The sequence below is a fragment of the Culex pipiens genome, chromosome 3 (assembly GCF_016801865.2).
Source record: "Culex pipiens pallens isolate TS chromosome 3, TS_CPP_V2, whole genome shotgun sequence".
NCBI classification, from domain to species: domain Eukaryota; kingdom Metazoa; phylum Arthropoda; class Insecta; order Diptera; family Culicidae; genus Culex; species Culex pipiens.
In genome coordinates this window covers 89,730,902-89,755,282 of record NC_068939.1, presented here as the reverse complement: position 1 = coordinate 89,755,282, position 24,381 = coordinate 89,730,902, and the positions used below count along the sequence as shown (strand labels likewise).

The window sequence follows — 24,381 nt, the reverse complement described above, 5'->3', positions numbered from 1 at the left end:
TGGGTGACAACTGATACTGGTTGTATCATGGATTTATAAATAAAAAAAATTACTGTTTTGGCCTAACCAAAACGTATTTTCGGAAGGAAGCGTGATAGTTGGAAATTGTTTAGTCACGATTTGGATATAGTTTCAGCCATGCCAGAGCAAAAGGGTTGGTTTTGTTTTTGTAATCAAAATTAGAATTCATTCAGGCTTATAGAGCTTAAAATAAACACAGAAGATTAAAACTTGTGAAACAAAATTAGGATCATTTTTATAGATAATCAATCCCTCAGGACCACCACCATTGAGGCGAAGAACTGTTGTTCCATAAATAATATAAAAAAGTTAAAAGTTAATGGTTGAATGTTAAAAGAAAAATGTTCAAAGAGTGCGTGAATTACATAAAAAAATGAATACAAAATTCTTCTGTACCGCTTTTTTTATATTTTCGTCCATAAATTTGTACGTGAAAGTTTTAGCGGCTCAATTTCCTTTTGAAATTTGCAAGTTTTTATAAGACATTGACCTTATGTGGATTGAAGATATCCTTCTAGTCTGAATCGTTTTTTTCAGAATTAGAATTGACTTTTTCAGTAAATATATTTATTTCAAATACTTCATATCCAAAATATTACCACCATACTTGGCAAACAGATTCCTCCAAAACTGAATCCTCTCGTGAAACGGCCCCTCCACCATCCGGATGGATTCCGCGGACAAATCCAACGCATCCATGACAAAATCATCTCGTTCGGCGGCAACCGACGGCTTCCAAGTAAATCCTAGCTCACTGTCCGACGGCGGCGTTGGATCACCAAACTTGGCAAAATTGGTCCAAAGACGGCACATCACGTGGCGAAGCTTATCGGCCTGGGTTCCGGCTTCTACTGGCGGGGTCACAAAGCCACCATCCTTGAAGAGATAGAATATATCATCGCCGTGGGATGCCCCGCCAAAGTTGAAACTGCCTTGCTGGGACATCAGTTTTAAAAAGTTGAGCTCCGTCACGAAATTAAAGCGATAACAGAATTGGGGAGTGCTGAAAACAATTTGATTTTAATTTTGTTGCTGTGATCATTCTAATTGATAATACCTTTGATGAAATCTTGCATGCAATTCACTTGCTACGTACGTTGGAATGATAAAAGAACAATCAGACATAAAATTCAGGAATGATGATAGATTGTCCACTGTTAGGTTCTCGTTTTCTAAATAGAAATTCCTTATTTCTTTTCCCACTTCAAGCTGTATTTTCTCATCCGTAACTGGAAAATTAGGTGGTACAAACGACTTCAAGTCGGTGGCATAACAATCCATCGCATGTAATACGAAAGGTATCATAGCAATTGCCTCATTGCTGGTAAAGCCACTGATCAGAGGGATATGAGTTTTAAAGGGCTTCTTCAGCGCATCGACGTAATGTTCGGTAATGAAGGGTTCTTCCGAGTCGTCAGACTCAACCGTTGGGGTAAACGGGAAGTATCGGAAACAGAGTCTATCATAGGCCGACATGCAATCTTCGGAATGAGTCGTCAGATCAAGTGCCGAGGCGTTCATCAATGTTTCTGTAAAACAATTGTTTGTTAGTAAACAAATAAATACTAGCTAAAATGCGCCCACCATAAATCTCGTCATCACTGGTTCCTGTACAACCAAGAAGTTGAGCCAACATCCGAGTCTTGGTGTCCCGTTCCTGCTGTTCAACCCAAACGTTGAATGCGGTTCCGGATTGGCAGATGGCTCGATGGAAGTACTGTCTGGAACTCTCCGTCAGATAATGCAAATGCACTGATGCTCCACCCGCGCTTTCTCCAAAGAGCGTTACATTCCCAGAATCTCCTCCAAACTGGGCGATATTGTCATGGACCCATTTCAACAAGAGTCGCTGATCCTTCAGTCCCATATTTCCATGAATGCCCATTGAAGGGAGACACAGGAAACCAAGCGGACCGATCCGATAGTTAAAGGTCACCACTACGACGCCTTCCTGAACTAGAAACCATGGACTATACCACGAAGAGTCACCCGATCCGGCGTTGAACGCTCCACCGTGAATCCAAACCATCACTGGAAGTCGCCGTCCTTGATCCACATTAGCCGGCTTCAACGGAGTGTAGACGTTGGCATGCAGGCAATCTTCACCAACGGCAACCACTGGAGGAACGCATATTAACGAGTGACACGAATTTCTCTCATAGCCACAATCAAGTACATCCTCCTCGAACTTGTCCAACGGTACTGGAGGTTTGAACCGGAGATTTCCTAATGGATTCTGAGCATATGGAATACCCTTGTAAAAGTAATAAGGTTCACCATTCGGAAGTGTATCTTTCCGTCCACGAATTTTCCCAGCAGATAGCTGGAGTAACGAATCTTCCATAGGCATTTTAACAGTTTTCACTGGTTACGAATGAATAAAACCGACCGAACTACACCACAGCGATCCCTCAACTATCGCTCGAAACGAGAACGATGCATTGGTGCAGCAATACGTAACGTAACACATATACTCATGGACCGGTTATCTCGAGTGTTTAATGCATTTTTTTGCAATTGTCGACTCATAAGACCAATACAAATTTTATTTAGATTTGTTTGTCCCCCTTCTTTCAAAATTATTTCAAAAAATTAGAGGGCAGTAAAAAACATAATTTATAAAAAAAAAATCTGGTACGCATTAATAAGGAAAGTCAATGACATTTCCAAAATTGATTGATTTGATATTGAAATAATTTAACTGTAAAAAAATCTCAGGATTGCAATCTTGTTGTGAATCGGTAATGGTAAAATGGTGAAGTTAAAAGCTGCACAAAATAGCGTTCTTGACTCGTTTAGCTCATAATGCACGCGCAACAAAATAAAATGATTGATCAAAGGGTGAAACGGGAGAACTATTTTTTCAGTAGATTGGCATTTTGTTTCATGTGTTTTACATCATTAGTTTTTCCATATAATATGCCATACAAATTTGGCAGCGGTCCATACAAAAATGTTGTATGAAAATTCCAAAATCTGTACACCCAAAGTTAAAGATCAAAGGATGGTCCTCCCGAAAAGAAACGTGAGGAAAGTACTATTCTTCGTGAGTAAAGACCTCTCGCGTGTTCATTCGTTCATTGAAACAGTTTATCCTATTGAGTGGCTTATATGGTCAAATGACCGCCATTTAGTCACCGAATCATGGTTGCCCATACGGCAAAGGCACGGTTCAATAAGCCGAAGGTCTTGGGTTCGAGTAACGTTATGATTCGAAATCCGGACACTTAGTACCATATCATTTTTGTTATAGTTGGCAAAAAATCATGTAATAAGTTGGAAATGTAGAAATGTCGTCAGGATTTAGTATAAACAGTCAGTTTTAAGAGAATGCATGCAAAATATGTCTTTCCTAACAATTTGCAATCAGAATTTTAAAATTAAAATGACTTGTTGTGCTTCGAATCCCGGACACTGTTAAAAGCTGATTCGAAATCCGGACACTTTTGCTTCGAATTCCGGACACTCGATTTTGCTTATGAATCGCACAAATTTGGACTGAAATGTTAGTGAATGACATTCTTTAGGTCTCAAATAAGCTGTTAACATCAAAACAATCGATAGTTTATACAACAAATGGCTAGAATTTAAGAAAATCAAAACCATAAATTTCTGCTTTGCCTTTCCGGTGCTTCGGATGCCTATGAAATATTTCCGTTGAAATGTTTCGCAATTTTGGTAAACTTATAATTTTATTTAATTTAATTGTTTTGGCATTAACTACAGCGTTCAAACAAACTTTAAATGAAAGTCGATGTTAGAATTCATCAAATAAAACAGTTTTGACATTCAACTTATATCCAAATAATTGATAAAACAAGTTGAAGTGTCCGGGTTGCGAAGCGTCCGGGAATTCGAATCATGACGTTACCAGCACCGGTACTTTTTTGTTTTATGGATGAACTTTTTTGGAAAATGAACCCATGAGTAAAGTACTCTCGGTAGTTTTGGATTTATCCTCTCAGTCTCACACAGTACCATTTTACTACCGAACCGTGCTCTTTATAATCTCGTATGCCGATGCCCAGTTCTAGGTGTATCTTTTGAAGGAATTTTTTGATCGTTTTGGTATCTTCGGCAAAGTTGTAGATATGGATAAGGACTACACACGATAAAACTATTTTGGTGATTTTTTATTTTACTTTTTGTCACTAAAACTAAAACACATTTTTTATATGTTTAAGGGGACATCAAAAGCCAAGTTTTCAGAAATTTCCAGGTTGTGCAAAAAATCGTTGACCGAGTTATGATTCTTTAATCGATACTGATTTCTTAAAAAAATCGAAAAATTGGTCGCAAAAATTTGTCAACATCATTTTCTGATTTAAAATCAAATTTGCAATCAAAAAGTACTTTAGTGTTTTTTTGACAAAGTGCACCGTTTTCAAGTTAAAGTCATTTATAGGTAACTTTTTTGAAAATAGTCGAAGTTTTTATTTTTTTAAATTAGTGCACATGTTTGCCTATCTTTGAACAAAATATTTTTGAAAAGTTGAGAAAATTCTCTACATTTTGCTTTTTTGAACTTTGTTGATACGACCCTTAGTTGCTGAGATTGATTTTTTCTAAGTCTCACCCAAACAACCCACCATTTTCTAATGTCGATATCTCAGTAACTAATGGTTCGATTTTCAATGTTAAAATGTGAAACTAACTTAATCCACCTATGTGGTTGGAGCCTTCCTCACTTATTAACAACAATGGCTGATATGATGGAATTGTACAAAAAATTCATCTATTTTTAAGATCCGGAATAAAAAAGTACATAAATATCACTTAAATGGCCATACCTCGAGACAGGGTTGCTAGATCATCAATGTTTTGAACTCGTTGGAAAGGTCTTCTGATAATCTAACCAACGATGGGTTGGGTGGTGGATCTGGACATAGTTTACATACATTAAAGTGAGATCCGGCTTCAAAAAAGTACATAAATGTCACTTAAGTGGCCATATCTCGAGACAGGGTTGCCAGATCTTCAATCGTTGGAAAGGTCTTTTGATAACCTTACCAACGATGGGTGGATCCGGACATAGTTTACATACATTTAAGTGGGATCCGGCTTCCAAAAAGTACATCAATATCACTTAAGTGGATATATCTCGAGACAGGGTTGCCAGATCTTCAATGTTTTGGACTCGTTGGAAAGGTCTTTTGATAACCTAACCAACGATGGGTTGGATGATGGACCCGGACATAGTTTATATACATTTAAGTGAGATCCGGATATATGTGAAAACACATTTTTCTACATAACTTTTGAACTACTTATCGAAACTTCAATCTGTATAAAACTCGATCTATGGGACCCTAAACCAAGTCGACTGCAACAGGTTCGGGTCAAATCGGTTCAGCCAGTGCCGAGAAACGTGAGCTAGTTTGTTGGTCACATACATACATACACACACACATACACACACACATACACACAGACATTTGTTCAGTTTTCGATTCTGAGTCAATATGTATACATGAAGGTGGGTCTACGACGTTTTTATAAAAAGTTCATTTTTAGAGCAGGATTATAGCCTTACCTCAGTGAGGAAGGCAAAACATTCGTAAAATTTTCCGATTTTTTCGAAAAAAATATTTTATTTTTTTTAATGAAGACTAACATTTCAAAAGGGCCAAACATCGAATATTACGCCCTTTTGAAATGTTAGTCTTTATTTGAAAATTTGATTTTAAATCGGAAAATGAAGTTGAAATTTTTGCGACCAATATTTCGATTTTTTCAAGAAATCAGTATCGATTAAAATAATCATAACTCGGTCTACGATTTTTTGCACAACCTGGAAATGTCTCGCCCGTGTGGATCAATCGGACCGCGCACTGGACCCACAATCCAGAGGTTGCCGGTTCAAATCCTGCGGCGGGCGCTCTCAAAATTCTAAGTGTAAAGATGAGTATCCGGCGCCGTCGCTCCGTGCCGTACTCAAAACACTTAGGAGCCCAGGGCGACGAAGTCCTTGTAGTTAAAAGGAAGACACTAGTTATTGGTACTAGCAATGGTGGCCGACAGCTATAAAGTAAACTTCGTTTTGGAAATTTCTGAAAAGTTGGCTTTTGATGTCCCCTAAAATATATATAAAAAAAATCCTTCAAAAGATACAGATTTTTGAATTTTCATGCATAATTTTTGTATGGACAGATGCCAAATTTGTATGGACAAACTAATGATGCAAAATGGCTTCTTTGGGCATACCGAAGGCACCAAAAAAGATTCAGTCGGATTAAAAAATTTAAAAAAAAAATCTAACGACCGAAATCTGAGAGAACTGCTCTCTTTTTTTGTAATCTGGGACAAAAAAAAATGAACTAGGTACTTAACTTTTTATGAATTTAGAGTGTTAACAATACACTAAATCAGAATAACATTCGTATCATGAGAACTAACCCTCAAATAAATCCAACTGAGAATTAAAATTGTTCCCATATTGTTTTGGTCACCGAGAAATGATATTAGGGTAATTCTCCGCCAACTCACACAGCAGTTGCCCCGACCCCTCTTCGATTTGCGTGAAACTCTGTTCTTAAGGGTAACTTTTGTCCCTGATCACAAATTCGTGGTCCGTTTTTTTGATATCTCGTGACGGAGGGGCGGTACGACCCCTTCAATTTTTGAACATGCGAAAAAGGCATGTTTTTCAATAATTTGCAGTCTGAAACGGTGATGAGATAGAAACTTGGTGTCATAGGGACTTTTATGTAAAATTGATTTGATGGTGTAACTACTCAGAATCCCGAATAAACGTATTTTTCATCGAAAAATCACTTTTTTTTTAATTTTCCCATTTTCCGTTACTCGACTGTAAATTTTTTTGGAACATGTCATTTTATGGGAAATGTAATCTACTTTTCGAATCTACATTGACCCAGAAGGGTCATCTTTCATTTAGAACAAAAATTTTCAGTTTAAAATTTCGTGTTTTTTCTAACTTTTTAAGAATGTAATAATGTTCTACAAAGTTTTAGAGCAGACAACTACAAAAATGTTGATATATAAACATAAGGGGTTTGCTTATAAACATCACGAGTTATCGAGAAAAAAAGATTTGAAAAGTTGGTCATCGTCAATCATGGCCGTTCATCGTCACCCGCGACCCCCGTGACAGACACGGACAACGAAACAAAGAGAAACACAAAAAGTATTTTTTTTCAAACGTCCTTTAATTCATAAATTTGTAACGGAATAGACGCTACATCAAGTGCCTTCCGATCTTTTTTCTGTTAGCTAGATAAGGTATTGGTTTTCGTTGCCTCTCGAGCTACGATGCTATAGAGAAGGCTTAACACACCCGACGTCGAGCCTTCCGAGCTACGGAGCTATGGGAAGGTCTTTTCAACACAAAAAAAAAGATTCGCGCACCACACAACGTTCTTGATGAATCAAAATAATGTTGCTACGCGATAAACCTAACGAACTCAACCGTCAACTTGCCTTCCAATCAGCGATGATGAAGAAAGGGCTTTTAGCACACAATAACTCACCGATTAATATAAATAATTTCCAAGATCGATCTTGTTTTATAACTACAGCGCGACTCACTCCTGATTTTCACGATCGCGAATACAGCACAAAAAGAACACCACAAAAATCCATCTCACAATCCTGATTGGTTTTATTTTCACTTTGCACACAAACAAAACCATCCACTTGCACTGATGAAACATAATTCAAAATTGCGTCCTATTGACACATTACCACAAAATTGTACCGTGTTAGTTGGTGCTCCGAATATGCTTGAGAATTATCCATCCTTTTTTGTGTTGCTTCAGATGCTATAATTACCTAAGGAAAAGGTAACTGATTCCATTTTGAAACTGGGTTCCCCTCTTGGCAATAAACCTATTACTACACTTAATAAAAAGGATTTGTAAGTTGGGAGGTGGTGATGCTCTTCTTTTTAACGGGAAAGTAAAATTCCATTATACCCTTACAAGGCCATCCACAAACCATGTGTTAGTTAGTTTATAAACAATTACAGTATTTCATACAAATGTTATGCAAAATATATCGACACAAAATCTTTATAAGTTTTCAGTTTTTCTCATAAACACTAAAATTTACACCCCCAAAAAACCCACCTTGCTCACCTGAGATTATTGCCAAAAAAGTGTTTATCTTAGCCATCTCAAAACCGCAGACCCTTATCTTGTACGGGGGGTGGTGTAATTTTTGTTTGTTTCACAACGCGGCGCCCGTTATCTTGCGACAGCCGAGTGCTCGTACTCATTGGATCATTGCTAGCCCACCGGTGCGAACATGGTAATTCGGAAGCTCTACACTCCTCCGGTTGTCACGCGGAACGGCCATGGCGCTACAACTCCTCCTATCGCTGCAGTTCCCACGGTCATCGCTGATGTAAGTTTGGTTGAGTATTGTGTAAGATTGAGGGTTAAATAGTGTTGTGTTTTAGGTTAAGCAAGAGCTGATCGTGCCGGAACCAGTTGCGGTACCCTTTTCTGCTGCTCCAGTCGAGCAGCCTGTAGTTGTGGAAGCCACGCCCAAAAAAGATGACGTAATAGTCACGATCAAGGCTGGAAAGTTGGAGGGTGAGAAGGTGTCTCTTCCAAATGGAGAACAGAGCTACCGCTTTAGCGGCATTCCGTACGCTAAACCTCCGGTTGAGGAGTTAAGGTTTAAGCCACCGGTTCCACTGGAAAGCTTTGGGGTCGATCTGCTGGATTGTAAAAAGGAGCGAAGCAACGCCTTTGGAGTCATGTACTTTGAGCCGGGAGCTGCGGAGAATGCGTCGGAGGACTGTTTGTTCTTGAATGTTCAGACTCCTTGCATTGAGACGGGTAAAGGATTGCCGGTCATGGTTTGGATCCATGGAGGGGGATTTAACATGGGAAGTGGGAATAGCGTAGCTTACTGTCCGGAGTATTTGGTTCAAGAAGGGGTCGTGGTGGTTACATTCAACTATCGGCTGGGACCACTGGGATTCATGTACTTCCCAGCGGCGGGGATTCATGGCAACATGGGACTCAAGGATCAACGATGTGTTTTACGATGGGTGCAGGAGAACATCCGAAACTTTGGAGGAGATCCGAGCAATGTTACGCTATTTGGGGAAAGTGCCGGAGGTGCGTCGGTGCACTTGAACTACCTGGCCGATAGCTCAAGACAGTACTTCCACAAGGCGATTTGTATGTCCGGTGTTTCGTACAATCCGTGGGTTCTACAAGCTGACGGCGAAGGGAAAGCACGACGATTGGCGGCTTTGTTTGGAGCGGAATCCAGTGATGATCAGGATGTGCTCAGTAAGTTTGGTTGTTGGAAGTCATGGTGAGTGCTTATGTCTTCTTCTTTTAGGAAAGCTTATGGAAGCTTCTGCGGTTGACTTGTTCGCAAAGTGTCAACTTGTTATTACGGACAAGGAAAAGCTGGCGGATATGTTCTTTGCTTTTACACCAGTTGTTGAGCTTGAAACTGCAGAAGAACCATTCCTAACGCAGAATTTCATAACCTTGATAATGAATCCCAACCTGACGAGCATTCCAATGATGAACGGAGTCACTAGCAGTGAGGGACTTCTTATAGCCGGAACAGTGGAGAGCAGCATCGCAGAGTATAGAGTAAATCCCACCAAATTGGTTCCACTGGAAATGCTTCAGTTTGAGGACCGCGTCACAGAGGTGGCTGATGAAATTAAAGCCTTTTTCTTCGGATCCGATGATATCAGCGAAGAACGCTTGCAATCTTTGGTAGATATCGTTTCCGATAACATGTTCGTTATGGCCGCTTACGTCGCAGCTGAACTCCATGCTCGTTATCAGCCCAAGTACAGTCATGAAATTTTGTAACTTTCGTAATCCTCAATTGATTTTACTTTCAAGGACACCCCAATTCTTTTACGTCGCCTCATTCGAGGGTGAGTTGAACAAGTTCAGGAAGCTGTTCTCCGCTCCGGACCACCTATCCGGAGTGTGTCACGCCGATGAGACACTCTACCTGTTCAGCTCGAGGATGATGGACACCAACGTTGAGCCGGGATCCAGAGCGGACCGCTTCCGGTCTACCATGTGTCGGATGTGGACCAATTTTGCCAAGTTTGGAAATCCAACGCCGGCCGATGGCGGCGTTGACTTTGACTGGAAACCGGTTCCGCCGGTTGAAGATGGAGGATTCACTCTGGTGGCTGCTGATTTGAATGAGGAGTCTAAGATGGTTGAAAATCCGTTCCTGGAGCGCATTCAGTTCTGGCGAGAGCTGTTCGGACGTCATTACGGAAACTATCTGGTGCGGGATGCATAGAATGTAGTCGTACTCGAAATATAAACCAAATAAAGACCTCAATTCGTAGCATTTTTCACTGCTCTAACTTTCTTCCAGCGTTCTACGCCAGCTAGATAAAACCTGCTGACCTCGGGGTCAAGTCGAACGCATAAAGTTAATTAACCTGTTGTGGCAACGGAATCTTAATCCTTATCAAAAGAGGCCTAAGAGAAAGTGAAGTTGACAGCCGGGTACTGAACCGACCTGCAAATAAAATAATCTCTTTGAAGAATCGTTCGACAGTGCGTTCCGGGCAGGACCGGGTAGGTAAGATGAGAAGATAACGATGTACTGTGCAATCAAAAGGATCGAGAAAATTAAAGGATAAGCTCCCCCCCTCTCTCAGAAAGTGTTGCGTTTGTTTTTTAAAAATGTGCGCGCTTCAGTAGATTGGAGGGATTTAAAATAATTACACAAGCATCAAGTACAGAAGTGTGTTATATTTACCATAAACAAAAGAATTCTTTGAAACATGATCAAACGGTAACGTGACGGAAAAATAAGACAAAATTACGAATAATAATAAGAGTTATTGATACAATATAACTTTTGTATTCAATTAACTGCCCATGTATACACAAAGAGCAAGCTGAGAAAAACGCAAAGTAAGTTTGTCCAACACATTAGGCTACGTGTTAGTTTGGTTCGAAATCGTGTGCTGTTTCAAAAGAGCCTATAACATCTAGTACACAGAGGGCGAAATGGAACCCAAAATCGGACTTAATTGAACGCGGCTGGTTTCCTGGTATGAAAAATAGTATTTCTTATGTGAAAAAATCCAGGTAACTTATGTGAAAATGTTCCAGGAATCCAGTAAAAATAAACACTTGCACCGCACAAATATTTTCAGATTTTAAAAACTGACCTAACATTTGGAAAAGGCCAAATATGCCTTTATAGCGGAATTAAGCATAAGCATAAGCATAGGTGCCCACACGCAGTTGCTACTCCGTTATTGACCAGGAACTCCAGAAGTTACATCCACGAGCCGTGGAAGATAAGTGGGAGCTATCTTTCCTCGCTTCGCAACTTCTCAAAGGCCCCTATCATGCTGATCAATACCGGCGCCGGCCACGACCAGTGGTAGGGTCATGGGGAAGTGGATGGGAATGTTAGTCCGATACTTCGTCGCCATCGTGCTAACTTGTCGTACGTGCATTTTGGGCCAAATTGAGTTAAGAACGCCATTTTGTGCAGCTCACAATGCCTCACCTTTTGACCTTCACAGATCCCCAAAATTCGATTTCAATCCTGAGATATTCAACAAAAACCGAAAAAACTCCGTGCATTTTTGTCACTTTACATATGAAAGTAGTTTCAATCTTGTCGTGCTATCTTGTCACTCCATGAAAATTGATGTAAGTGCTACAAAAGGCCAAAGGAATTCCAGGGCAGGAAAGTCAGGATGCGTTTGTCGCACGTACAAGCTAGACTACCGTAAACATTTGTAATTATAACTCGGTACTCCAGCAACCAACTTCAACCAAGCTTTGGGACAATGCACAGAATGGTGAGCCAAACAAAACGTGTTTGTTATTGTTTACATTGCGTGCTCTCGTTTTTAAATATTCAAGGTCAAACATTAAAACGCGTTTTTCTCGGAACGTCAAAATGGCGGGTGCGACAAGATAGCACGACGACGTCGACTTGAGTGATAGAGACCGCCCAATCGACTGCATCTCCGACAGAGTATCACATGAGTTTTGAGGGGGTTAGCAGATGGGTATGAGGTCAGGATTCACGAATGGCAGTGATGTGACCATGAGCATTTTGTTTATCGGTTGAAAATTTTAAATCTTAGGCAGCCGGCTGCGGAAAGATAGATAATTGATTATTTAAAAAGTTTTTTTTTTATCGAACGCGTGCCAGCCGAGCAGTAGTGCTATGGGCTGGACTTATCAGTATATTTTTACTGTTTTTACAATTTAGATACGCGAGCAAATTTGAAAAATTAGTAAATAAATTACGCCTTACTCTTCATAAAATCGATAGTTTGATGAGTTAATACTAAAACTTCCAGTTGGAATAAATTTTTACGATCATTAACGACGAAAATTATCGCGAAAAACAAGACTGCGCGTTCCCAGAAGCACTGCACTTATGATGTCATTATTCAATTACAATAACCAATCACCCCATGCACACAAACAGCGACACAAAAGAAATGAAAATAAGCATGCAAAAACAAGACAGCGCGTTCCCGTGGTCAGCGCACTCCAAAAATGCCTTTATTGCGGAATTGGGGTTAAATGTACCCTAGATGATATTTGCGGTGCAAGTGGTTATTTTTACTGGATTCCTGGGACATTTTCACATAAGTTAAGTGCATTTTGGATGGTCGCATAAAGCCTCCGCTCTAAATACAGAACGATTTTCAAGAAAAAAATTTAAAAAAAGGGGAATCGGAGCAAAATGGTCCCTTTTCCGTTTCGTGCGGTGGATCACCAATAGATTACCCGGATATTTTTTACTTAAGAAACACTATTTTTCATACCAGGGAACCAGCCGCGTTCAATTAAGTCCGATTTTGGGTTCCATTTCGCCCACTGTGCGAAATGTTCAAGAAATCAGGAGGAAATCCAGTTTTTTCGCGAAAAGATAACACGTATCCTTATGTGTGGGACATAATTTAAATGAGTTAATTGGGACATTTATGCGAACATGGGCAGTTAAGTTTTCGCGAAAAAACTGGATTTCCTCCTGATTTCTAAAACAAAGTACTGGATGTAGTAGGCTATTCAGAAAGAGTACACGATTTTGGACCAAACTGCATCAATAATTTAAAAGCGATGAAAATGAATATTGGACTTTTATGCGATCAGGAGCATTTAAGATCATTTGAATATAAATTCTTCATGATATTGACGAATAATCTGATTCATAAATAAACTATAAAATAATAGAACAAAGTTGTTCCGACTCCTATTCGATTTTCGTGAAACTTGGTTAAGGTTAAGGTTGGGCCCTGATTACACTACTCGACAAAACAAAACTTGTGTCAACGGATTCACGATATCTCATCCGTTCCTGAGAGAAAAGGCATCCCCGAATCCGATGCAATCGACAGAATTTGATTTTATGTCCACGCGGACTGATGAAAAGTTGGTACATTTTTTAACATAAAAAATCGAACAATTTAAAAAAAACCATGCGTCTCCTCCCAATTATATGAGCCATCTACAAGAATATGGAAGCGCCTGGTGCATAGCCATTTCCTTTAAGCACAACGGAAACAACCAATACAAATGTATAAAAAAGTTGTCAAGTTCTCGGGGGGTCCACAGCTAGCATTTTTTGTACGATTATAAAAAATAAATATTAAAAGTTTAAAATTAATTTATTTAAAAAACATATTTTTTGATTTATTTGTTTACTAAAATTTTATGTATCTCAAAGATCTATGGGTACTTCGGGATGTCCATGGTCATCCAAGGACTGCCTGGAGTTAATATCTACGAGTCTACCGCCGTAACAAGCAAGAGGTCGTCGGTTTTTGACCCCGGATCATGTGCGTATAGCATCAGTGCATATGGTAGACTACTGTATGAATGTGTTGGGATGTTCATGGTCATCCAAGGACTCCCTGGAGTTAAGATCTACGAGTCTACCGCCGTAACAAGCAAGAGGTCGTTGGATTTTGACCTCGGATCATGTGCGTATAGCATCAGTGCATATAGTAGACTACTATATGAATGTGTTGGGATGTTCATGGTCATCCAAGGACTCCCTGGAGTTAAGATCTACGAGTCTACCGCCGTAACAAGCAAGAGGTCGTCGGATTTTGACCCCAGATCATGTGCGTATAGCTTCAGTGGATATGGTAGACTACTATATGAATGTAATGGGATGTCCATGGTCATCCGAGGACTCCCTGGAGTTAAGATCTACGAGTCTACCGCTGTAACAAGCAAGAGGTTGTCGGATTTTGACCCCGAATCATGTGCGTATAGCATTAGTGCATATGGTAGACTACTATATGAATGTGTTGGGATGTTCATGGGCATCCGAGGACTCCCTGGAGTTAAGATCTACGAGTCTACCGCCGTAACAAGCAAGAGGTCGTTGGAATTTGACCACGGATCATGTGCGTATAGCATCAGTGCATATGGTAGACTACTGTATGAATGTGTTGGGATGTTCATGGTCATCCAAGGACTCCCTGGAGTTAAGATCTACGAGTCTACCGCCGTAACAAGCAAGAGGTCGTCGGATTTTGACCCCAGATCATGTGCGTATAGCATCAGTGCATATGGTAGACTACTGTATGAATGTGTTGGGATGTTCATGGTCATCCAAGGACTCCCTGGAGTTAAGATCTACGAGTCTACCGCCGTAACAAGCAAGAGGTCGTTGGATTTTGACCACGGATCATGTGCGTATAGCATCAGTGCATATGGTAGACTACTGTATGAATGTGTTGGGATGTTCATGGTCATCCAAGGACTCCCTGGAGTTAAGATCTACGAGTCTACCGCCGTAACAAGCAAGAGGTCGTCGGATTTTGACCCCGAATCATGTGCGTATAGCATCAGTGCATATGGTAGACTACTATATGAATGTGTTGGGATGTTCATGGTCATCCAAGGACTCCCTGGAGTTAAGATCTACGAGTCTACCGCCGTAACAAGCAAGAGGTCGTTGGATTTTGACCACGGATCATGTGCGTATAGCATCAGTGCATATGGTAGACTACTGTATGAATGTGTTGGGATGTTCATGGTCATCCAAGGACTCCCTGGAGTTAAGATCTACGAGTCTACCGCCGTAACAAGCAAGAGGTCGTCGGATTTTGACCCCAGATCATGTGCGTATAGCATCAGTGCATATGGTAGACTACTATATGAATGTGTTGGGATGTCCATGGTCATCCAAGGACTCCCTGGAGTTAAGATCTACGAGTCTACCGCCGTAACAAGCAAGAGGTCGTCGGATTTTGACCCCGAATCTTGTGTGTTTAGCATCAGTGCATATGGTAGACTACTATATGAATGTGTTGGGATGTCCATGGTCATCCAAGGACTCCCTGGAGTTAAGATCTACGAGTCTACCGCCGTAACAAGCAAGAGGTCGTCGGATTTTGACCCCGGATCATGTGCGTATAGCATCAGTGCATATGGTAGACTACTATATGAATGTGTTGGGATGTCCATGGTCATCCAAGGACTCCCTGGAGTTAAGATCTACGAGTCTACCGCCGTAACAAGCAAGAGGTCGTCGGATTTTGACCCCGAATCTTGTGTGTTTAGCATCAGTGCATATGGTAGACTACTATATGAATGTGTTGGGATGTTCATGGTCATCCAAGGACTCCCTGGAGTTAAGATCTACGAGTCTACCGCCGTAACAAGCAAGAGGTCGTCGGATTTTGACCCCGAATCATGTGCGTATAGCATCAGTGCATATGGTAGACTACTATATGAATGTGTTGGGATGTTCATGGTCATCCGAGGACTCCCTGGAGTTAAGATCTACGAGTCTACCGCCGTAACAAGCAAGAGGTCGTCGGATTTTGACCCCGGATCATGTGCGTATAGCATCAGTGCATATGGTAGACTACTATATGAATGTGTTGGGATGTTCATGGTCATCCAAGGACTCCCTGGAGTTAAGATCTACGAGTCTACCGCCGTAACAAGCAAGAGGTCGTCGGATTTTGACCCCGAATCATGTGCGTATAGCATCAGTGCATATGGTAGACTACTGTATGAATGTGTTGGGATGTTCATGGTCATCCGAGGACTCCCTGGAGTTAAGATCTACGAGTCTACCGCCGTAACAAGCAAGAGGTCGTCGGATTTTGACCCCGGATCATGTGCGTATAGCATCAGTGCATATGGTAGACTACTATATGAATGTGTTGGGATGTTCATGGTCATCCAAGGACTCCCTGGAGTTAAGATCTACGAGTCTACCGCCGTAACAAGCAAGAGGTCGTCGGATTTTGACCCCGAATCTTGTGTGTATAGCATCAGTGCATATGGTAGACTACTATATGAATGTGTTGGGATGTCCATGGTCATCCAAGGAGTCCCTGGAGTCTACGAGTCTACCGCCGTAACAAACAATAGGTCGCCGTTTGGCTTAAGTGGTAAGCAAGGATTTTTGTTCATCGTTCACAATTGAATATTTCGATTACTTAACATCGATTGATTGATTGATCTCGTCAAGCCTTTCGTTTGTATTCAATACCACTATTTTTTACACATTTACTCCAGACATAATCCGCCATCATATTTGCATCGTAATGCCCTTGATATTTTTTTTCAAAATCTTTCATGTCTTGATGAAAGCGTTCTCCTTGCTCTTCTGAATATTTACCCATATTGTCCTTGCTTGTTACGGCGGTAGACTCGTAGATCTTAACTCCAGGGAGTCCTTGGATGACCATGAACATCCCAACACATTCATATAGTAGTCTACCATATGCACTGATGCTATACGCACATGATCCGGGGTCAAAATGCGACGACCTCTTGCTTGTTACGGCGGTAGACTCGTAGATCTTAACTCCAGGGAGTCCTCGGATGACCATGAACATCCCAACACATTCATACAGTAGTCTACCATATGCACTGATGCTATACACACAAGATTCGGGGTCAAAATCCGACAACCTCTTGCTTGTTACGGCGGTAGACTCGTAGATCTTAACTCCAGGGAGTCCTCGGATGACCATGGACATCCCATTACATTCATATAGTAGTCTACCATATCCACTGAAGCTATACGCACAAGATTCGGGGTCAAAATCCGACGACCTCTTGCTTGTTACGGCGGTAGACTCGTAGATCTTAACTCCAGGGAGTCCTTGGATGACCATGAACATCCCAACACATTCATACAGTAGTCTACCATATGCACTGATGCTATACGCACATGATCCGTGGTCAAATTCCAACGACCTCTTGCTTGTTACGGCGGTAGACTCGTAGATCTTAACTCCAGGGAGTCCTCGGATGCCCATGAACATCCCAACACATTCATATAGTAGTCTACCATATGCACTGATGCTAAACACACAAGATTCGGGGTCAAAATCCGACGACCTCTTGCTTGTTACGGCGGTAGACTCGTAGATCTTAACTCCAGGGAGTCCTTGGATGACCATGGACATCCCAACACATTCATATAGTAGTCTACCATATGCACTGATGCTATACGCACATGATCCGGGGTCAAAATCCGACGACCTCTTGCTTGTTACGGCGGTAGACTCGTAGATCTTAACTCCAGGGAGTCCTCGGATGCCCATGAACATCCCAACACATTCATATAGTAGTCTACCATATTCACTGATGCTAAACACACAAGATCCGGGGTCAAAATCCGACGACCTCTTGCTTGTTACGGCGGTAGACTCGTAGATCTTAACTCCAGGGAGTCCTTGGATGACCATGAACATCCCAACACATTCATATAGTAGTCTACCATATGCACTGATGCTAAACACACAAGATTCGGGGTCAAAATCCGACGACCTCTTGCTTGTTACGGCGGTAGACTCGTAGATCTTAACTCCAGGGAGTCCTTGGATGACCATGGACATCCCAACACATTCATATAGTAGTCTACCATATGCACTGATGCTATACGCACATGATCCGGGGTCAAAATCCGACGACCTCTTGCTTGTTACGGCGGTAGACTCGTAGATCTTAACTCCAGGGAGTCCTCGGATGCCCATGAACATCCCAACACATTCATATAGTAGTCTACCATATGCACTGATGCTAAACACACAAGATTCGGGGTCAAAATCCGACGACCTCTTGCTTGTTACGGCGGTAGACTCGTAGATCTTAACTCCAGGGACTCCTTGGATGACCATGGACATCCCAACACATTCATATAGTAGTCTACCATATGCACTGATGCTATACACACAAGATTCGGGGTCAAAATCCGACGACCTCTTGCTTGTTACGGCGGTAGACTCGTAGATCTTAACTCCAGGGAGTCCTTGGATGACCATGAACATCCCAACACATTCATATAGTAGTCTACCATATGCACTGATGCTATACGCACATGATCCGGGGTCAAAATCCGACGACCTCTTGCTTGTTACGGCGGTAGACTCGTAGATCTTAACTCCAGGGAGTCCTCGGATGACCATGAACATCCCAACACATTCATACAGTAGTCTACCATATGCACTGATGCTATACGCACATGATTCGGGGTCAAAATCCGACGACCTCTTGCTTGTTACGGCGGTAGACTCGTAGATCTTAACTCCAGGGAGTCCTTGGATGACCATGAACATCCCAACACATTCATACAGTAGTCTACCATATGCACTGATGCTATACGCACATGATCCGTGGTCAAAATCCAACGACCTCTTGCTTGTTACGGCGGTAGACTCGTAGATCTTAACTCCAGGGAGTCCTTGGATGACCATGAACATCCCAACACATTCATACAGTAGTCTACCATATGCACTGATGCTATACGCACATGATCTGGGGTCAAAATCCGACGACCTCTTGCTTGTTACGGCGGTAGACTCGTAGATCTTAACTCCAGGGAGTCCTTGGATGACCATGAACATCCCAACACATTCATACAGTAGTCTACCATATGCACTGATGCTATACGCACATGATCCGTGGTCAAATTCCAACGACCTCTTGCTTGTTACGGCGGTAGACTCGTAGATCTTAACTCCAGGGAGTCCTCGGATGCCCATGAACATCCCAACACATTCATATAGTAGTCTACCATATGCACTAATGCTATACGCACATGATTCGGGGTCAAAATCCGACAACCTCTTGCTTGTTACAGCGGTAGACTCGTAGATCTTAACTCCAGGGAGTCCTCGGATGACCATGGACATCCCATTACATTCATATAGTAGTCTACCATATCCACTGAAGCTATACGCACATGATCTGGGGTCAAAATCCGACGACCTCTTGCTTGTTACGGCGGTAGACTCGTAGATCTTAACTCCAGGGAGTCCTTGGATGACCATGAACATCCCAACACATTCATATAGTAGTCTACTATATGCACTGATGCTATACGCACATGATCCGAGGTCAAAATCCAACGACCTCTTGCTTGTTACGGCGGTAGACTCGTAGATCTTAACTCCAGGGAGTCCTTGGATGACCATGAACATCCCAACACATTCATACAGTAGTCTACCATATGCACTGATGCTATACGCACATGATCCGGGGTCAAAAACCGACGACCTCTTGCTTGTTACGGCGGTAGACTCGTAGATATTAACTCCAGGCAGTCCTTGGATGACCATGGACATCCCGAAGTACCCATAGATCTTTGAGATACATAAAATTTTAGTAAACAAATAAATCAAAAAATATGTTTTTTAAATAAATTAATTTTAAACTTTTAATATTTATTTTTTATAATCGTACAAAAAATGCTAGCTGTGGACCCCCCGAGAACTTGACAACTTTTTTATACATTTGTATTGGTTGTTTCCGTTGTGCTTAAAGGAAATGGCTATGCACCAGGCGCTTCCATATTCTTGTAGATGGCTCATATAATTGGGAGGAGACGCATGGTTTTTTTAAATTGTTCGATTTTTTATGTTAAAAAATGTACCAACTTTTCATCAGTCCGCGTGGACATAAAATCAAATTCTGTCGATTGCATCGGATTCGGGGATGCCTTTTCTCTCAGGAACGGATGAGATATCGTGAATCCGTTGACACAAGTTTTGTTTTGTCGAGTAGTGTTATGAATCGAAGGTCCATTTTTAGATATCTCACGAAGGAGGGGTGGTACGATCCATTCCATTTTAATATTCATACAGCTTAAATATTTTAATTTGAAGCTTATGACTTGCTAGCTTTAGAAACATTTTAAAAATAAACTGTAACTTGGATCACAACATCAATATGTTTTTTTCCAATCAAGTTTGCTTTTACGAGTAATATTGCTCTTAGTGTTTATACGAGAAAATTGGTTTGTTCAGGTTTTTACAGGTTTTCACAAGCTTTTTGATATTTTATTGGATAAATTTGGTTTGAAAGGAGATTAAAAAATTGATAGTAATGTTTGAACTATCCAAATTATCCTTTCAAAATCATACTTACAGTTGAATAAAAAAATCTGATTAGAAAAACTTTGTTCAAAGCAAAAATGCAATTTAATTTCAAAAAGTTATTGTTATGATCATTAAATTTCTTAAAAATCCGAATTATACAAAAAAAATCTTACAAAAATCCGGCATGTTAAAAACCCTTGAAGAGGGTCGAAAATCCGTACGGTACGGATAAAAATCGTACAGTTGGTAGCCTTAGCTATACTAATGAACTGTTTCTAATGAATTCCTTTTATTTTAAAAAGAATTTGAATTTCTGGAGATTTTTTTTCAGTTTTGCAGAGTTTTACAACTTGTACCCAGTATATTCATTAAAACAAGAATTCTAAAGAAGAGTGTTGCTTTATTTAAGAACTGAATTCTTTGTATTTGTTACTTAATTTAAACCAGGGGTGCTCAAAGTTTTTGGAGGTCGGGCCAAATTTAAAGCTCAAATTAGCTTGCGGGCCAAATTCACAAAATAGGTTATTATAAAAATTAAATTACGTTAATTTAATTTAAAAAATTTAATTTCTGTTATTTAAAAAAAATACAATTCAAAATAATAGATACCACAAAATATCGGTTTTCAATCGGTATTGTTGATTTTATTGTTTCAGGTACTTGAAAAAAAAGTTTTTAGCTAAATGAACTTGTGTTTTCAAAAAAAAAATAATTAAAGTTTTGTTTTTATATTTCTAAAATGGTGACATTACATGTTGAACAATTCATCTATGGGTGCAATTTTATCTATAAGTTAAGTGTGGCTAATAAAAAATCGTTGAAAGCCAGAATTTCAACATTTCAATGTAAAAAAATGTTTGATAATGTTTTAAGATTCCGTATAGTTAAACTGCAATAATGATTATCAAAAAAAAAGATTCGACAAAAAAAACACTTCAGCGATTTTTTTTTTAAATTTATTTCATCGAAAATTCAAAAAATCTAAATTATTTTTAATAAACCCAAATATGCTCAAAGGATTCTAAATACAAAGGAATGCATATTTAATTAATTGTATTTAAATTTCATTTTTTTTAAGTTTTTTGAAAATATATTTTTGCTCCTGGTTTTTCGAGGTGGGTTGATCGACGAAGCTTTGTAAAACATTTGAAACAAACTTGATCCTCCGATTTACACATTTTGTTTGCCTGAATCAGTTGGTAGTCAATCAGATTCGTTATCTAACTATAATGAGTTCGAATCCCGAAGGAAGTGCAATGTAAATTTGATGGTCAGTTCATAAAAGGGTCATTATGACTTGCAAACTAATAAAGAAAATTTATATTTTTGCAACTATTGCAGAATTCTGCGTAAGTAAAACTTGAACGTTTTTTAAATATTTCAAAAAATATTTGATGAAAGTTTTGACGATATTTACTAGTTTCACTCACATTTAAACGTGTGAAATTGTTTTAATTGTAAATTTATAAATAAGTATTCATAAAGTGAAAAATCGTAACTTTTTTTATCAAAAAAAAAAAAAATAAAAAAGCTTAATATATAAAAGTTTAAAATAAACCTCGATTTTGAAAAAGTATTAAATCACTTTACAAGTGGTCAACGGGCCATTATACATGATCATTCAAAATGGGTCCGCGGGCCACAAAATATCACCTCGCGGGCCACGTTTGGCCCGCGGGCCATACTTTGGGCACCCCTGATTTAAACTTAGCAACATCCGTAGATTTATGATTTGCTTGATATCAATTTGATAGAAAGTTGCGGGTTTCCAAAGTTGCAGCATTTCACCAAAAACCTTTCTTCAACCACAGCGCCGTTGCCGGCTCCGGCTTCCAAGATACGTTCCGTTATCTCTCTCTCTCTCGTTCAAGATGTTTCTCGTCGTTGCCTGGTAGCCACCAACCGATCATTACTCCAATCGAGAGCACCACTAGTACTACTCCGGAGAACTTTTTCCCCACACCCGAGAGCAACACTCCTCCGGGGAGAGCGTCGTCGACCGATTTTCCCGGCGCCACCGACGCCGTTTTTCCTCCCGCTGCCAGCTGTGTCCTCTCGTTCTCGCTCTCTGCTCTTTGAGGGGCCACAGCTGTGCCGTCGGTCGGTTCCAAAACAAAACACCGTCCGTCAGTTCCGAAACGCACCAGTCGGTGTTGAGTCGTGGACGTCGTCGGATGTTAATTACGAACCCTCTTGTCTGGAAGGGGGGGTTCTTTCGTGGGGTTACATACAGGATTTCCACATAGTTCCTGCTAGAAGGGGTGGCCACAGTGAGTGTCCTGGGAGTAAAGGGGTGGCCCTGCCTCAATAGTGTACCGGGGTGTTGCTATCAGGTGATATCGGGGCAGGTGCGAAGATACGAATGTGGTGACCAGTTCGGTGTGTTCCCCTTAATTAGTGAAAGTTGAGTGGATCTAATTGAAAAAGTTTGTCTGTGCTCTCGAGGGGCCTAGAATGGAGAGCTGGGGCTACCTGTGGCGTGAAGCTTTAAGCTTTTGAGTGTCGAAGGAAGAGCTTTAAGGTGCAATTAGAGCGGAGTCCAAAACTAGTGAAGCGGAGATTATCGTCAATTAACCAAACAGTGTTACTAGTATCTATCAAAAGTAGTTATCGATGTATGCATTCAACGAATACTAAGTGTCTAAAATACACAGAATCTCTCAACCTGAAGGCAAAACATAGCACAAATACTAAACTGCCTTCGTCCAAAGTCAATACCAACCGGTGGTACAACACTGTGAAAAGCACAACGATTTTCCTATACAACCAACCTATTGCCAGTAGCGAACGCCCTAGGATTAGAACCACCCCGGAGAGAACATCGCAACTGGTGGAGCCCAGTAACAGCTGACGGCCGCCGTGGAACAGGCCAGTGACAATTGCCAGTTATACGTGTACGTACACCTAACCTATAAATATACCTGCTACAATTGCGGGAAAGTCCACTTAACCACCCAACCCAACCCTCCACCCTGCATCAGGTTTGGGAGTTACTGTGCAAATTGCCAGTTCCTGCACGTACACTAAACAACACGTTTTCTTGGGGTTGCCTTTTGGGGAAGGAGGTGGGCGGTACCTTAAACGTAGAGACAGGTCGCAGACAACTCTTCACCGCAAGACAACCACCCGGGGAAGATTGCCTAAAGTAAATTGAAAATAATTGAAGTAGGCTGCAGGATGATGTCTGCGAGGTTTTGTGCTAAGTTGCTTTCCCTTTCTCCCAGCCCACCACCTTTTGGGGCACTGAGTGTCATTGTTGGAGGGGATAGACTGGATCAGCGGAAATGCGAGGGTACTTGGGGGCTTTTTTTCGGGATTGATGGAAAGCGTCTGGGAATAATTTTGTAAGTTGAACTGAAAAGTTAAGAGTTTGGATTGGCGACGTTTCAAGAACAGTGCGGGGCGTCTTGAACTTGTGAAACTTTGCTCATTATTTTATCGCTGAGCGTATAATTTTCCGTCTTTAAAAATAAAACTGAACGCATTGTCGAGATCCCGAGATTTAGGCCAATTTCCTGAGTCCGGAAATAATAGCTGTAATGGCACAATTAAAACAGAGACATCCAGATTTTTTACAAATTCTGTTTGCGCGATTATGTGTTACCACGTGTTTGTAAAATAATTATTTGTAATGAAAAGTGTTGTTTGTTATGGGAACATTTACAATTTGCTTTTGTAGTCCTAATTTTTAAGTGTATTCAAGAAGTCCATTCTTTATCGTCGTTGGTCGAAAGGCACAGCGTCGTGATGTATTTAACGTATGAAATTATGCATAAAATGACCAAATTTCTTCTGCTTTATACATAAGCCCTTTCTATATCATCATTGTTCGAATGAGACGCTGACGTCTGAGTCGTCGAGTTAATCGTTGTGCAAAATTTTATTTATAAGACATTAAATTGCGTAAGTGTTTACGTACTGACCACAAACACCTTTCCATAGCATCGTAGCTCGGGAGGCATCGAAAAACCAATACCTTATCTTACTAACAGAAAGATAAGAAGCATTCACGAGATGCTTGGATGGGATGTTGTGGATTTATCGATCTCATG

The 24,381-nt window shown here is 40.6% G+C and overlaps 3 protein-coding genes across 3 annotated transcripts in view; 2 read left to right on the top strand and 1 right to left on the bottom strand.

The window, feature by feature from the left end:
* Positions 1–450: 450 nt before the first annotated feature.
* Positions 451–2,447, bottom strand: LOC120422281 (acetylcholinesterase-like). The gene is made up of 3 exons (XM_039585667.2): positions 1,606–2,447; positions 1,079–1,550; positions 451–1,024 (listed from the first exon to the last, which is right to left on the bottom strand). The coding sequence occupies exons 1-3, from the start codon at positions 2,369–2,371 to the stop codon at positions 589–591; spliced, it is 1,674 nt and encodes a 557-aa protein (XP_039441601.1). The 5' UTR covers positions 2,372–2,447; the 3' UTR covers positions 451–588.
* A 5,722-nt stretch (positions 2,448–8,169) lies between these two features.
* Positions 8,170–10,329, top strand: LOC120422278 (venom carboxylesterase-6-like). The gene is made up of 4 exons (XM_039585662.2): positions 8,170–8,385; positions 8,441–9,287; positions 9,340–9,808; positions 9,864–10,329. Exons 1-4 carry the CDS (start codon positions 8,287–8,289, stop codon positions 10,279–10,281), a joined length of 1,833 nt encoding a protein of 610 aa, XP_039441596.1. The 5' UTR covers positions 8,170–8,286; the 3' UTR covers positions 10,282–10,329.
* Positions 10,330–22,462: 12,133 nt separating this feature from the next.
* LOC120422283 (uncharacterized) overlaps positions 22,463–24,381 on the top strand; it is a 211,033-nt gene continuing 209,114 nt past the window's right edge. Inside the window, exon 1 of the mRNA XM_052710157.1 lies at positions 22,463–23,223. The gene's annotated coding sequence lies outside the window, so the exon portion shown is untranslated. The remainder of the gene's footprint in view (positions 23,224–24,381) is intronic.

Excerpts from the sequence above, each read along its gene's own strand:
- LOC120422281 (XM_039585667.2), bottom strand. The coding sequence starts at position 2,371 with ATGCCTATGGAAGATTCGTTACTCCAGCTATCTGCTGGGAAAATTCGT. Across the intron at positions 1,551-1,605 it reads CAGTGATGACGAGATTTATG|AAACATTGATGAACGCCTCG; the intron begins GTGGGCGCATTT and ends ATTGTTTTACAG. Across the intron at positions 1,025-1,078 it reads CATGCAAGATTTCATCAAAG|CACTCCCCAATTCTGTTATC; the intron begins GTATTATCAATT and ends AATTGTTTTCAG.
- LOC120422278 (XM_039585662.2), top strand. The coding sequence starts at position 8,287 with ATGGTAATTCGGAAGCTCTACACTCCTCCGGTTGTCACGCGGAACGGC. Across the intron at positions 8,386-8,440 it reads TTCCCACGGTCATCGCTGAT|GTTAAGCAAGAGCTGATCGT; the intron begins GTAAGTTTGGTT and ends GTTGTGTTTTAG. Across the intron at positions 9,809-9,863 it reads CATGCTCGTTATCAGCCCAA|GACACCCCAATTCTTTTACG; the intron begins GTACAGTCATGA and ends TTTACTTTCAAG.